Source organism: Tenrec ecaudatus, chromosome 1 (genome assembly GCF_050624435.1).
Source record: "Tenrec ecaudatus isolate mTenEca1 chromosome 1, mTenEca1.hap1, whole genome shotgun sequence".
NCBI classification, from domain to species: Eukaryota; Metazoa; Chordata; class Mammalia; order Afrosoricida; family Tenrecidae; genus Tenrec; species Tenrec ecaudatus.
Window position 1 is genome coordinate 321,519,161 of NC_134530.1, and position 16,246 is coordinate 321,535,406.

Sequence of the window (16,246 nt, forward strand, 5' to 3'; positions counted from 1 at the left end):
GGCCTGGCTTCATTTACCATCTTTTCAATGGAAGGAATTGTATACACACTGGAGCACGCCCCTGTGTTTATCAGTGTGGTGTCTGACATTGAGTCTAAGTGTAGCTATGTGATCCCATGCAGGTTTGCAGACCTGGGACACCATGTAATCGGTGTGGAAATCAGTGAACTGGGAATACGGGAGTTTTTTGCGGAGCAGAATCTCTCTTACTCAGAAGAGCCCATCACTGAAATCCCTGGCGCCAAAATGTTTAAGGTATGTGTTGCACTTGTTCAATCCAGTGTTTCTGGTCGCTTTTCTCAGCTTGCGTGGACGAGGATGCTAGACAGGTGCCACCTGGCCCCTCTTTCTCACACACCATCACCTAGCCATACAGCGTAAGGAGTTGGCCTTAGAAACATGGATTATGGACAGACAGGTGTGGGCTTTTGAGAATATGTTAGAAAGAATTGCTGTAATACAGAATCATAGACACCTTTATTAAACAAAATGATCAAGATGGGAAGCCCTTGTTTATATATGTGTGTGTGTGTCTATATATATAAATATATATTAAAAATTTTCATTATTTAAATATTTTGAGGGCAAGAGAAGCTCTTGTTTCTCAACACATCCTCCAGCTGCTGCATCTGACAGTGTAATGGGTTGCGTGCTGGACTGCTAACCACAAGGTTAGCAGTTTGAAACCAACATCTCTCCCGTGGAAGAAGGATGAGGCTTTCTATTCCCGTAAAGAGTTAGAGTCTCGGGAATTCCAAATCATGGTCTCTACTTGAGTATCAGAGCAGAACTGTGCGCCACACGGTGTGCATGGCAGTGAGCTTTTGCCCCCAGCTCCCAGATTATGAGTCCATGTGAATGCCCGTGAATGCCCCCCCGGACCCCCAGGCAATTGCAGATGCCTCTCCGAGCCCTCTCGGAGGCCTCTGCCTTCTCCGACGCTCTAGGACGGTTTGTTCCTCTGGTCTCATGCTTCTTGGCGCCCAGTGTGGCCGTCAAGACACTCCGTGTGGGTGTGCATGCGCCACACAGCTCTGCTCCACCAGAGCGTCCTGCCGCATTCACCCCGGGGGCCCATCCACAGCCATTGTCCTCTGGCTCGGTGGTCCTGCTCAGTAGGTACTTGGTCCATGCTTGCCTGGAGTCCTAGTGGCACAGTGTTTAAGCACTCGGCCCCCATGGAAAGGTCAGCCGCCAGAAGCCACCAGCCGCTCTGCAGGAGAAAGCTGTGGCAGTTTGCTTCTGTAAGGGTCCCAGGCCTGGAAACCCACAGGGGCAGTTCTCCTCTGCTCTGTAGGGTCTGGTGACGTTTGACTGGCAGGCCAACGTGAAATGCTCATTGACCAAACGCAGCGAAGAGAGAGAAGGGGGCCGCAACCCAGCTGCACACTCCCTGAATCTTTTAAACATGCCTGACCTGTCTGTTTCGACTTGCCTGGTGAATGATTGGCCTGTGTTCACTTTAGCAGAGTCAGCCTGCCATGGCATTGCACAAACAAACCTTGATAGCGTTCTAACTGGAAAGAAAAATGGCTCATCTGGTGTCAGGATTACTATGATTTTCCTCTCTGGGTTGACCCAAAGGAATCCCAAACCAAAAATCCAAACACGCTGCCAACGAGCAGGGAAAAGATTAATGTTCATGGTGTTGGCTAACATGCCCTTTCCTTCTAGGCCCCTTGTGATTTGCATTGGGGCTCTTGAATATTCATGTGGCCCTAATGAAGTAGCTGTTTTGTGTCCTCTCCCTTTTCCGTTCTAGAGCTCTTCAGGGAATCTCACCGTGTACTGCTGCGATATTTTTGATCTTCCGAGGTATGGTTGAATGTGAATATTACGTGGGCATTGCGAACAACCTGAGCTCTTTGGAAAGATTGCTGGGGTGCGGGTGGAAATCTTTTCATCTCTCATCCACTGGTCGTACCAGCCAGAAAGCACTGATTTGTTCCTTTCATCTGCCACAATGTTTACTTAGCATCTGTGTCCTTGGGGCAGCCCCCAGACCCTGGCCACTCTTATTCTGACCCTAGGAATACTGGCTCCTCTCAGGGGGGACGCAGTCAGTGGCTACAGCACGGTGCTCAAACACAGCAACAATTGTAAGGTGGGTGCAGGACCCAGTGGCGCTTCACTTGGGGCCACTGGGAGTCAGAGCCCCACATGACAGCAGCACCCACGAACAACTGGAGTGCCTGCTGTCACAATGCTGAAGCTTCCTACTAACCCGAGGGTTGGTGGTTCAAACTAGCCGGGTGTGCACGAGTCAGCCTCCACTTCCAGAGCCTCGGTTCCCAAATGTGGCAGATTAGTGGAATCACCTGGGGCTTTGGTGCCAAGTACAGCTCCTGGGGCACCTCTCCCTCCCCTAGAGCAGTGGCTCTCAGCCTTCCTAATGTCGCGACCCTGTTATGCAGCTCCTCATGTGGTGGTGACCCCCAACCATAAGATTATTTTCGTTGCTAGTTCATAGCTGTAATTTTGCTATTGTTATGACTTATCATGTAAATATATGCCGGATGTATTTTCATTGTTACAAATTGAACATAATTAAAGCGTAGTGATGAATCACGAAGACAATATGTAATTATATATTGTGAAATATTTATTTCTAATTCCAAATAAATGGAATTTTGTCTGGAAGCAGGGTATAGCATGGGTAACAGTCTTCACGCCAGGTACTCCAATGTGGGCGTATCTGCATGTGGGCAGACCCACCTGGAGACAGCTAGAGGAGCGATGTCTCAGTTCTTAAGACCATCAGAAATATGTGTTTCCGATGGTCTTAGGCGACCCCTGGGACAGGGGTCACGACCCACAGGTTGAGAACCGCTACCCTAGAGATTCTGATTCATTGGGTAGCAGATGGAGCCCAGGGGTCAGTGGTTTCACCAGCTCGCTAGGTTTGGGATGGCTGTGGGTTGGTTTGGGATGGTAGTGGGTTTGGTAAGGCATTTTTATTAGGACCATAGGCCGGTGGAGAAAGGAAAGCAAGATGATATTCACTTCATCTAAACTTTTTCTGGGCCTGCAACGGAAGTAAACCCCTGATCCCTGCCATGTGAGCTGGGGCCTGGGAGCAGAGCTGCCCGCTAATCCTCCTTTGTGGCCCCAAGTTATAGCACAAAGGGGAGCCTGCACCACAAGCCCCTCAAACTAGGACACTGGCAGCTCCCCACATGCACATCAGCACCTCCCAATGCACGACAAATGTGGGGAAGCGCCAGCTTGATCCACGGGAGACACGTGCCATCTTGTTACAAACGCAAGTCTTCTCTCATGAAGCCATGCCTCTCTCCCTCTGTCTCCCCGGCAGGGCAAATCCTGGCCAGTTTGACCGCATCTGGGATAGAGGAGCCCTCGTCGCTATTAATCCACGTGATCGGCAACGGTGCGTGTCTTGTTTCTTTAAGAGTTCATGATTTTGTTCCTTTGGGTGGCCTTCTTGATTATGCTGGACTTCTTCTTGGTTCCAGAAAAGGGACTAGACTTGTACTAGTTTGAAATAGCTTATTAGGTTTGGACTTACAAAAACCAAACTCACTGCCCTCGAGTCCATGCTGACTCATCGTGACCCTATAGAGCAGGCTAGAACTGCCCTGTGAGTTTCCAAAAACTCTTAAAACACTTTACAGGAGTAGAAAACCCTGTCTTTCTCCCAAGGAACGGCTTGTGGTTTCAAACTGCTGTCCTTGCAGTTAGCAGCCCAACTTGTAACCACTATGCCACCAGGATTCCTCTAGATTTGACCTTAAAAGATCTCAGTTCAATACGAGCGTGGTAGACTTCTAAAAAGTAGAGGTCCTCAGATCAAGGTGTGGTGCTCCCATCGCTTCCATGCTGTAAGGCCTTAGTCTAAAAAATACTGTTTCTCTGTGTCTCGGTTTATTTCTCTGCAAAATCGGACTGTCTCTACTAACTCCACTGTGGTCAGGTAGCACGCGGCGCTCTTCACAGTCCTTCATGTGGGGTGATCCATGTAATGCTCCTGACAGCTCTACAAGGTCTATGCTATCATTGTTCCCACTTTCCAGATGAGGGAACTAAAGTCAACAGGAGGATGTGCCCCGCCCAACTCCAGAACGCACTGCCATTGAGTCAGCGCCAACTCGCAGGTACCCTGTAAGACAGGGTAGAACTTCCTCCTGAGGAGCAAGCTGGTGGTTCTGAACTGCTCACCTGGCAAAGCCCAACTTGTAACCACTAGGCTGCCAAGGCTCCTCTACCTGTTCAAAGCCACGCAGGCAATGCCTAAGTGGCACTGAGCTCAGCCTCAGTACCCACACCCATGGCTAGGCAACTGAGGGTTGTTGTGGGATTCAAAGAAATGGCCGGTGGGAACAGGGTCTTTGCTCTCGAAAGAACTACATACACATGCGCTGGTATGGTGAGTGCACCCTTTCTTGTGGATTTTTTTTGGTAACCAGTCCTATGTGTCTATGTGCCTGTCTCTTTTTTTATTGTCTTATTGGGGCCTCATACAACTCTTATCACAATCCATACACACAATTGTGTAAAGCACATTTGTACATTCATTGCCCTCATCATTCTCAAAATATTTGCTCTCCACCTAAGCCTCTGGCTGGGGTCTTAAAGGCTTGAAGGTAAACAAACGGCCATCTAGCTCAGAAGCAGCAAAGCCCACATGGAAGAAGTACACCAGCCTGTGCAATCACAAGGTATCAAAGGGATCAGGTGTCAGGCATCATCAGAACAAAAAATGATTGTGCCCATCTTATTAAAAAATAAAGCGAGACGAGGCGAACACAGCCCTGTGTGTTTCCCAGTGTAAATCACTTTACTCTCATACCTCCTGAGAGCCTGCATGTAAATGTGGAATTAGCTAGTGGTCCAGAGGAAGGCTCTTCACACAGAGCAAGAGAGGCTGGGAGCGACGGCACTGAAACAAAACTGCTATTCTTTACGTATCTATTTTTATTCCTTATATTTTTAACAGTCGGATAATGACTCCAACCTCTTCCCAAACCTTGTCTTTCTTTTGCTTTGTCAGCGCCCCATCATCTCCACTTTTTTCCCAAACCGTTTTATCAGGAGCCAGTCCAGACATCATATCTTCCCACAGCACATCCAGCAGTATGGTACCATTGCTGCCTTATTTCCTTGCTTCTTGAACTCCTTGCTATCAGCCCCCGTCCCCTCCTTCCCTTCCCCAGCATATCCCCAGGAACCCATATTCTAGTTTTGTTTCTCTAGACAGTTGTCAATCCTAGGTCTCACACACCATAAAACAAACGCATAACAAAGATGTCAGAAGGCTACCCACAATGACAAAATACATCAGAGATAAACCCAATATGAACAAAAACACACACACACATCAGGAAAATATCGAAACCCAGATCACACCCAAAGTGTATCAAAGGGGAGATCAAGTGATGGAGTTTTAACTGTTCGAGTTGGGTTTATCATTTTGATCTCCCATGGTCAGCATTCCAGTACTCTCTGTTTGATAACCAGTTTATTCTCATCCCCAGTTGTGTTTAGAGGTAAGTAACTGGAGGCTTTTTCATGTGTCAATCTCACAAATGTATTTTGGACTTTCATTGTCATCCATAGCCTCCTGCAAACCAGTATCTCACAATGTAAGCTCTGATACTATTCCCTCCTTCCGTTCTGGATTATATAATGTATAATCCTTGGATCACGAATGATGGTGTGCTTCTTCCAGGTGGTCTTAGTGGACATCTCACTTAGATGGCTGCTTGTTTGGAAACAAACCTTTATGACCCCAGAAGCTGTTCTTTCTAAAGCCTGGCACCATCTAATTTCTTCACCACACTTAGCTATAGCACCCATTTCTTCTGTATTTCCTTCATGAGGGCAAGTATCAGGCGGGGCCATGTCATAAGAACTAATTGTTCATAGGTTGGATGTAGGATTTAGTGAAAGCCCACAGTCCATTCCTGGTTCTATGATTTTTATCTGCCTCTGGCTCCCCTTAGAGATCTCCTTGTGAACTTATGGTAGAAAATCTTATTGCTCATCTCCCTGGTGCATAAGGACCTTCTGTTAATAGTGACGTTGGTTGCCCCATGGTACTAATTTTTAAAACACCGTTGAGAGGGGAATATTGGAGTCGTGTAGGCTAACTATATATCGCAATACCTGAATTATTCACTTATACTTTATAAATCCTTATGTGACTAGACAGTATTTACACAAATAATGAGAGTTGGTTATCAGGCATAACTTACAATAATATTCACTGATAATGTCAGTCACAAGTCTGCCAGAACATTACATATCTTAATTCAGCAAGTAGAGCATTGAAGTAGTACATCAGTGTTAGTCCGCCTACCAAGACTCTTGGTATAGCTGTCCTCTGATTCTTCACACATCATGTAATTTCAGTCTTAAGTCCTCAATTACACATGGGTTTGAGGTAGAGTCTAGTTCACCTGGTAGAGTTTCCACATGGATCCCTCTGGAGTGTGTTGTGTGCCTTGATAATCCAGGAGTTAATACCCCAGTGTTCCATGGAACTTGGCCCTGGTCCCTGGGGCTGTACAGAAACTCAGGCCAGTGTGGCTTATTAGGTGTGTATTCACCAGGCAGACTCTGCCACCCATCTCCCTAGAGTCCGTCCTCTCCACATTTTGACACTTCACTCAGTTCTGGTAAAGGCCGAAATTGTGAGATTGTTTCCTTCTTTCTCAGGACACTCCCAACACTCTTCCTGGGCCTTTGGTGTGGGAGGTAAAATTCACATGCCCGGTGAGCAGACTGGGAATCCTTGCATCTCCTCTCTGGGCAGACCATGCATGTCTGGTGTGTCCTTCCCCAGCTCCTACTGTAGTAGGTGGTCAGTACAGGCAGACCTTTAACCCACACCCGCTAAATCAATGGAGAAGTTGGGTGGATGTGCCTGCCTCAGCCTGAGTGTGTGTGGAAAGAAGTCAAATGATACACACACACATTCACAACACACCAATGAGAAAGGAAAGTAGGATACTCCCAATACAAAAGGTGTAAGATGACATCACAGAGACCACAGATGGAGATAATAACCCTGAATATCAATGGCCTGAACTCAGGCATTAAAAGACTGAGACTAGCAGACTGACTTAGAAAACACAACCCATCAATCTGCTGCCTACAGGAGACACTTCTCAAGGCTACAGACAAAAATAGGCTGAGAATCAAAGGCTGGAGAAGGTCCTACCAAGCAAACAGCAATACAAAAAAAGCAGGGGTTGCGATCCTAATCTCAGATAAAATTGATCTCAAAGTGCAAACCATAAAAAGAGATAAGAAGGGACACTATATAATGCTCAAGGGAATGGTAGGCGAAGAACCACTAAGCATTGTAAGCATATATTCCCTGAATGAGAGACAAGCTGAATACGTCAACCAAACACTCCAAAAGATTAAAAAAGAAATCACAGACTCGACAATTATAGTAGGTGACTTCAACACACCACTTCTGTGAGAAAGACAGATCACAGAGAGAGAAACTCAACAAGGAGGCTAGAGAGCTAAACACCACAATCAGACTATTTGACCTGATAGATATTTACAGAGTTTTTCATCCAAATATTAAAAATTCACATTCTTTTCAAGTCCACGTGGCACATATTCGAAGATAGACCACATGCTGGGCCATAAGGCAAATCTACATAAATTTAAGCACATTGAAATAATACAGACCTCTCTCTCTGACCACTGTTCCATAAGGCTGGAAATCAACAAAAAGAAGACAAAGAAAACAAGAGCAAACAATTTGAGGATGAATAACTCTCTACTGCAAAAGGAGTACGTACTGGCGCAGATCAGAGAGGAAATTAGGAAATTTTTAGAAACCAACGAAAATGAGCACACGACGTACCAAAACTTATGGGACACAGCAAAGGCAGTCATCAGAGGAAGTTTCATAGCAATACATGCACAACCTAGAAAGGAAGAGAGACTCATGATTGATATGCTGGCACAATTTTACAACAACGAGACAGAGTCAGCAGGACAATCCTACTAATAGCAAAAGAAAAGAAATTATAAAAATCAGGGCTGAGATTCAGGAGAGGGAAAATAAGAAAACTATGGACAAATTAATACTGCTAAAAGTTGGTTCTTTGAAAGGATAATCAGAATCGATAGACCACTGGCAAACCTAACCAAAGAAAGGAGGGAACAAATTTCAATAGCAAGAATAAGGGATGAAAGAGGGGCCATTACAACAGACCCTAATGAAATCAAAAGGATAGTTACACAGTACTATGAAGGATTGTACTCCAATGAATTCAACAATTTGGAAGACATGGACAAATTCTTGGAAAAACAATCCCTCCCTAGACTATCCTTGGTGAACGTCAAGAATCTCAACAGACCCATAGCAAAAGAAGAAATAGAAAAGGTTATCAAGGGATTACCAACAACAACAAAAAAACAACCCTGGACCAGATGGCTTCACTAGAGAATTCTGCCAAGTATTTAGGGAAGAACTAACACCAATCCTACATAAACAGTTCCAGAACATAGAAAAAGATGGCAAACTCCCGAAATCCTTCTATGAAGCTAGTATAACTCTGATACCAAAACCGGGCAAGGATCCCACAAGAATCGAGAACTACAGACCAATATCCCTAATGAACATTGATGCAAAAATCCTTAACAAAATACTAGCCAACAGAATACAAAAGTATATAAAACAAATAATTCACCATGACCAAGTGGGATTCATACCAGCAATGCAAGGATGGTTCAACATACGAAAGACCATTAGTATTATTCATCACATTGACATGAAAAATTATAAGAACCACATGATAATATCGATAGATGCAGAAAAACCATTCGACAATATTCAACACCAATTCCTGTTTAAGACACTTGAGAAGATAGGAATGGAAGGAAAGTTCAAGACAATACAATATGAAAAACCAACAGCCAACGTGGTAGTCAATGGAGAAAAGACTAACACAATCCCACTGAAAAAGGGGACCAGACAAGGATGCCCCTTGTCCCCACTCCTATTTAATATCGTGCTGGAGGTTTTAGCTAACAGCATAAGGCAAAGAAGAGACATCAGAGGTATTCGTATGGGGAAGGAAGAGGTGAAACTATCGTTATTTGCAGATGATATGATTTTATATACGGAAAATTCCCAAAAGTTCCACAAGGGGAGTACTGGAAGCAATAGAGGAGTTTGGCAGAGTGGCAGGATACAAGATCAACAAACAGAAGTCCATCGGACTGTTATACACATCAGGTAAGACCACAGAAGAAGAGATAAAAAAAGGTGGTACCCTTCACAATAGCTAAATACAAATTGAAATATCTAGGGATATACCTGACTAAAAGAACAAAAGTTCTTTAAAAAAAAAGAACAAAAGATCTTTATGGGGAAAACTACAGTTTACAAGAAACCAAGAGCGACCTCAACAAATGGAAGAATACCCCATGCTCATGGATTGGAAGACTCAATATAGTTAAGATGTCAGTTCTGCCAAAGGCAGTATATAAGTTTAATGCAATCCTGATACAATTACCCTCATCTTTCTTCAAAGAAATGGAAAAACTGATTACCAACTTCATCTGCAGAGGGAAGAAGCCCAGAATTAGCAGAGAACTCCTCAAGAAGAAAGACACAGTGGGAGGGCTTGCTTTACCTGACTTCAGCACATACTATACAGCCACAGTGGTCAAAACCGCATGGTATTGCTACAATGACAGATACTCAGACCAATGGAAAAGAACTGAAAACCCAGAAATAAAATCATCAGCATACAGATAACTGATCTTTGATAAGGACCAAAAAAAAAATCCAATGGGAAGCAGATGCCCTCTTTAACAAGTGGTGCTGGAAAAAATGGATATTTAGCTGCAGAAACATGAAGACCCTTATGTCACTCCATGCACAAGAATAAACTCAAGGTGGATCACAGACCTTGAAGTTAAACCCCAAACTATTAGGGCCATCAATGAGGGAATTGGGACAAACCTGAGAACTTTGGCACAGGGAATACATAGGCTATCAGAAATAGGGAAGGACACACACACACAGAGGAGGCACAAATTGACAAATGGGATATACTGAAGATAAAACACCTGTGTACATCGAAAGAATTCACCTAAGAGAGTAATAAGAGAGCCCACGGACTGGGAAAACATCTTTAGCAATGACACATCAAAGGTCTTATTACTAAAATCTACAATACTCTGCTAGCTTCCAAAAAAACCCCTAATTGCCCACTTGAGAGGTGGGCAAAGGACTTGAACAGAAGTTTCACAGGGGCAGAAATTCAAATGGTCAACAAACACATGAGAAAATGTTCCCGATCTTTAGCCATAGAGAAATTCAAATTAACGCAACAATGAGGTACCACCTAACACCCTCAAAGGTAGCCCAATTCAAAATATATCAGAAAGCACCAAGTGTTGGAGGGGCTGTGGGGAGACAGGAACGCTCATCCACTGCTGGTGGGCTTATAAGTATGTACGACCACTATGGAAATCGATCTGACGATATCTAAACCAGATGGAAATTGAGTTACCATATGACCCAGCAATCCCCCTACTGAGCATATACCCTTCCCCTATCCTCCTGGTATCTCTGTTCTCATTGATGGCCCTGAGGGGTTTATCTTCCTGGGTTCCCTGTGTTTCAGGCTCCTCTTATCTGTAGCAGTGTGCGTGCTCTGGTCTAATCCGATTTGTAAGGTAGAATTGAGGTCATGATAGTGGGGGGAAGGAACCATAAAGAACTAGAAGAAAGTCGTGCGTGAAACAGCGTTTAAGTGCTGAGTCCGAAGGCACTAGGTGGGCATTCTCCTGCTCAGACTGCACATGGCAAGCTGGGGTTAGCTGCCAACAGGTGGACACTGACTCATGGGAATGACCTGGATCTGTAGGGCGGAATGCGATTGTCAGAAGGAAGGGCTTTCCCCCTCACATCTGCCCCTGGACCTGTCCCCGCCACCGAGGGTCAGTGTTAAAAACAAGATCCCAGCTCCCCGCAAATCTCCTGGCTCGGAGGTCTTTGTAGAGGGAGCTTCAGGACCTTTCAGGTAGCAGCAAGTGACCAGGTGATGTTGCCGCACAGCCTGGCCTGGGAACCTCACGGAGGCAGGGTGTGGTCAGTGTCCTCGTGTCCACGCCAGGCTCACTAAGAGGCTCTGCTTGCTTTTATGAGGTGCCTTGGCCCTGGAAAGGGGCCTGAGTTTGGTAACCATTTTGACGCTTTCCCAGCTGGGTGACCTTGGGCAGAGGGGGCTCGTTTGCTAGCCTCCGTTCGGTCCTTTAGAAATTAAACGCATCTGGTGTTTCTAAAGAGCATCAGAGTAAACAACATAGAAGGAAGTAAGTGCCGGGCTCCTTCCGTGCCTCTTAGAAAAAGGTAACATCTCTCTTGGTTTTGTTCTTTTTAGCTATGCTGAATTGATGTTGTCCCTAACAAGAAACGGGTTTCGCTACCTCCTGGCCATTCTCTCCTATGACCCAACTAAGCATCCAGGTAAGCGTGTTTTCTTTTACTTTTTCTCCTCTTCTTTTCCAAAGTGCCTCTTTTTCTTTTTAATCATGGTAAAATTACATGCCAACTCTACGGCACCCGGTGACGACACCAACACCAGATGAGGTCAGAGAGAGCTGGCAGCTCTGCCACGTACATAGCCTATTTGTCTTACCTGCGGCAGTGGTGGTGATAAATGGGGTCAATGCCCATGTAAATATGCGCAAATATAAACTCAGAACTCACTGCCATCACGTCGATGCCGATGCACAGCGACCCTGGAGGACAGAATAGAACCATCCCTGTGGATTTCCAAGAACGTGGTTCTTTACAGGAGTAGAAAAGCCTCATCTTCCTCCCACGGAGCAGCTGGTGGCTTCCAACTGCTGACCGTGCAGTTAGCAGCCCGCTAACTACACCACTAGACCACTACACCAGGGCTCCATGAAACACCTGTGTCCCCACAGACACACCCAGCACATGCTCCCAGAATGGATGCAAACAAATGGACACGGGGATTGGGTAGAGAAACAGAAACAAAAACTCACTGGTTCATAGTGGACCTATAGGACTGAGTGGAATGGCCCTGTGGGTTTCTAAGACTGTAAATCTTTATAGGAGCAGAAAGCCTCATCTCTCTCCCCCGAAGCAGCGCATGGGTTCAAACTGCTGACCTTGTGATTAGCATCCCAGCAGGTGACCACTATGCCACCAAGGCTCCTCTAGGGAGAGAAGTATGTAAGACATCACTAGGTGATTATGGTTTTTAAAAAACAGTTAAGATTTTAATGTTTGCTGTCTCTCTTCTTTTATTGCGATCTTTGGATTTGTAAAGGGGGTGTTTTCCTCCAGGCTCACGTTGGAATGGCAGAGCACAGGCTACTATTTTCCCAAAGAGAGGAAAGCAAGATGTGTAGACCTCTTATATACAAAGAGCCCATCTCCCTTTTGAATGGACCTTTTCTTTCTTTCTTTCTTTCTTTCTTTCTTTCTTTCTTTCTTTCTTTCTTTCTTTCTTTCTGTTCTTCTTCTTATTATTATTATTTTTCTTCTGCTTTTGCTTCTTTTATTGGGGGCTCATACAGCTCTTATCACAATCCACACATCCATCCATTGTGTCAAGCACATTAGTATGCTTGTTGCCATCATCATTCTCAAAACAGTTTCTTTCTACTTGAGCCCTTGGTGTCAGCTCCTCATTCTTACCCCTCCCTCCCAGCTTCCCTCACAAACCCTTGATAATTTATCAGGGTTTTTTTCATGTCTTTCACTAACCCATGCCACTCTTCTCCCACTTTTCTGTTGTCTGTCCCCCTGGGAGGGGGTTATATGTAGATCATTGTCATCAGTTCCCCCTTTCTCCCCCCACCTCCCCCTACCCTCCTGGTATTGCTGCTCTCGTTATTGGTCCTGAGGGGTTTATCTGTCTTGGATTTCCTGTGTTTCTAGCTCTTATATATACCTGTGTACATGCTCTGGTCTAGCCAGATTTGTAAGATAGAATTGGGATCATGATAGTGGGTGGGGGGAGGAAGCATTAAAGAACTAGAGGAAAGTTGTATGTTTCATCGTTGCTGTCACTGCACCCTGACTGACTCGTCTCCTCCCTGTGACCCTTCTGTAAGGGGCTGTCCAGTTGCCTACAGGTGGGCTTTGGGTTTCCATTCAGCACTCCCCCCATTCACGTCGCTATGATTTTTGGTTCTGGGCCAATGGAGTGTTTTCTTAAAATGGTCTTGTGTTAGAGCTATTCACACCTTAGGTTGTTTTGTTTTGCTTTTCTGTTTGAAAAAATCCAATCTTTCAGAACTCATTAAAAATGAGACTTAGTGTCCACCATAAACTCTGAGGCACTTGGATGGAGAGCGAGCATATGGCGGCAGGAGTTGCGTGTGTCTTTTGATTCAAGTCCCCCTGGTGGGCAGGACGCTCAGGAGCTGTGGGAAGAAAGCACAGTGGACCCTTCCTAGGCTTAAAGACGCCCATATCTCAATGGAAGGAGGCGAGAACTGAACCCTCAGTATGAATGGAAGATGAGAAGGCTCCTTAGAAACCAAGTAGAGCCCTGGTGGTGTAGTGGTTAAGCCTTGGGCTGCTTACCACGAGGTCAGTGTTTCGAAACCACCAGCGATTCCGCAGGAGGAAAACGAGGCTGTCTGTTTTTGAAAGGGTTATAGTGTCAGGAACCCAGAGGAGCAGTTCTATCCCAGTCTACAGGGTTGCTATGAGTCAGCCTTGCTGCATGGCAGTGAATGAGAGACAGCAAATGCTCAGCTACACCGTGGGGACACTTTAGAAAACGAATATCCCAGGGGAAAAAGGAAATCCCAAAGGAATATGCTTCTGTACACACACTCCTGGCCTCCATCCAGTGACCCGCATGGTTATGCCCTAGACCTGTGGTTCTCAACCTTCCTAATGCCGCGACCCTTTAACACAGCTCCTCCTGTTGTGGTAATCCTCCAACCATAACATTGCTTTCGTTGCTACTTCATAACTTTTTGCTACTCTTATGAATTTTGCTACTCTTATGAATCGGGCAACCCCTGTGAAAGGGTCGTTCAACACCCAAAGGGGTCGCAACCCACAGGTTGAGAACCACTTCCCTAGACTACTAACTGGAACGTTGGTCAAGTGAGCTCATCTGGAAGTGTCATGGCAAAAGGCCTGGCAACCTGTGACCCTAAAATCAGCCCTGGAGAACCCTCAGAGCCTAATTCCATTCCCCACACACCGGGTGACCATGAGTCAGAGTCGGCTCAATAACAACTGGTTTGGGGTTTTTGTTTTTTGACTCACCTACCCATGGCTCCCTGTGCCCTCTCTGCTCTGGCAGTGGGCGCATGCCACACTGCTGTCCCCGTAGAAAGCCAGGCTGCTTCTCTGATGTGGATATGCAGAGAAGGGAAAGAAGAGAGGGGAGTCGAGGAGGATAATAAGGAGATGATTAAGTAAGTGCTGGTATGATAGGAAGTGTTTGGGTGTCAATCGAAAGGTCGGTGGTTCGAACCCCCTAACCACTCCACAGAGAAAGAGGCCTTCCGCTACCGTCGAGGTTCTCTCACAGGAAAGCCTACGGAGCAGTTCTACTCTGCCCCAGGGGCTCATTCTGTCTTGGAACCGACGCAACAGCACACACCGACAACATGGAGTGAGTACACCTCTGTTCTTGGGCCTCAGCAGAGAAGTGGGTCCTGAGAATTGCTCTTTAGAACTAGACGCGTCTACAGAAATGATTTTCTCCCGTATTTCTCTTTCACCCAGGCCCACCATTTTATGTTCGAGAAGCTGACGTGCAGATGTTGTTTGGTAAGTTGTAGACCTGGACCATCACTCGTTTAAAATAAAGTCAACCACCGTGAAGCACTGTGAGCTGCTGACTCACAGAATTCCTCAACCACCGCCATTAAGTCAATGCTGTCTCATAGGGACCCCTGTGGATTTCTGAGATGGTAACTGATTACAGGAGTAGAAAGGCTCATCTTTTTCTCTCAGAGCTGCTGGAGGTTTCAAACTTCTGACCTTAGGGATTACAGCCCAACTGATAACCACTACACTACCAGGACTCAGTGTACCTAGAAGTACATAAAATGTAAAGGTTCAAACTCATTTACTCAGTCTCTGAGTCCTAGAATAAGGACTAAGTAATAGCCATCTGTGTTAATCCAGGTTGACTAGAGAAACAAATCCAGGGACACTCATGTATGTGTGAGAGAGAGCTTTATATCCAAGAGTAATTGTATATTAAGAAAACATCCCAACCCAGTCCAGATCAAGTCTGCAAGTCCTATATTAGCCCATAAATCCGAGACTAGTTCATAAATTCCTCCTCAGATGCATGTAGCCACTGGAAATGATACTGAATGCATGAAGATCACAGGCCGGTAGGCAAAAAGCCTTGTGGATCCAATGGCAGTGGAAGCATCTCAGGGCTCTGGCTGCCATCAGCGTGGCTCCATGTGACTTGTCAGCAGGAATGTGAATCAGAGAGAGAGTGTGTCCTTCCTCCAGGGAGAAAGAGAAGACGTTCCCAGAATCCTCATCAGAAGGTCACCCTGGCCAGGAGGTATCATCAGGCTGTGACCTGATTGACAGGCTAAAATCCACCCGTTCACTCTATTTATCAAGTTGGCATGAAATGATGTAACGATCGCACTGTGTTTAGCTGTGTGCTTTATGTTATAAATTTAAACATTTCTAGAGAAATGATGTATTTATTTTTGCTCCTGGGAGTTATGAGTAAGGATACAATTCAGAGTTCAGGAAATGAGTCCTTAACATTCCTCCCTTTTCACTAAAAAGAAAAGGAAATCTTTTCAAAACCTATTTTTAAAATAATCCAAAGTCTTTTGAGGCGAATGCTTGGTTTCCTTCTTCCTGATATGTTAACGTGTTTCCTTTCTGTCGCAGGTACAGTGTGCAACCTGCATTTTCTTGAGAAAGCTGATGTTTTTGAAGAACAACACCGACGGTGGGGAATTGACTGCCTGTTTGAAAAGTTATATCTCCTTACAGAAAAATAAATGAGACCAAAGATTAAGTAACTCCATTTTTTTTTACGTTTCATTGTGATTTAGGATGGGGTTTGCATGTGAGATCATCTCTGTGTCCAACAACTTCAACAGCTTGTCAAACTCCCAGTTGCCCTGAGCCCTCCTTTTATTTCTCTTCTTCCTCTTGTAAGACAATGCCCTTCCCTTTTTCCATGTTAGCCGCCCATTGCTTCCCCTGCCCTCCTCCCCCCCCCCCCCCCGCCCCTATCATCAACTTGTTCTTGAACAT

The 16,246-nt window shown here is 45.4% G+C and overlaps 1 protein-coding gene across 1 annotated transcript in view; it reads left to right on the forward strand.

Annotated features, from left to right (window-relative positions):
• TPMT (thiopurine S-methyltransferase) overlaps positions 1-16,004 on the forward strand; it is a 33,341-nt gene extending 17,337 nt beyond the window's left edge. Inside the window, exons 4-9 of the mRNA XM_075533442.1 lie at positions 123-255; positions 1,763-1,815; positions 3,314-3,388; positions 11,382-11,467; positions 14,729-14,773; positions 15,875-16,004. Of these exons, the coding sequence (XP_075389557.1) occupies positions 123-255; positions 1,763-1,815; positions 3,314-3,388; positions 11,382-11,467; positions 14,729-14,773; positions 15,875-15,987 (505 nt within the window). The 3' untranslated portion in view covers positions 15,988-16,004. The remainder of the gene's footprint in view (positions 1-122; positions 256-1,762; positions 1,816-3,313; positions 3,389-11,381; positions 11,468-14,728; positions 14,774-15,874) is intronic.
• The last annotated feature ends 242 nt before the right edge of the window (positions 16,005-16,246 follow it).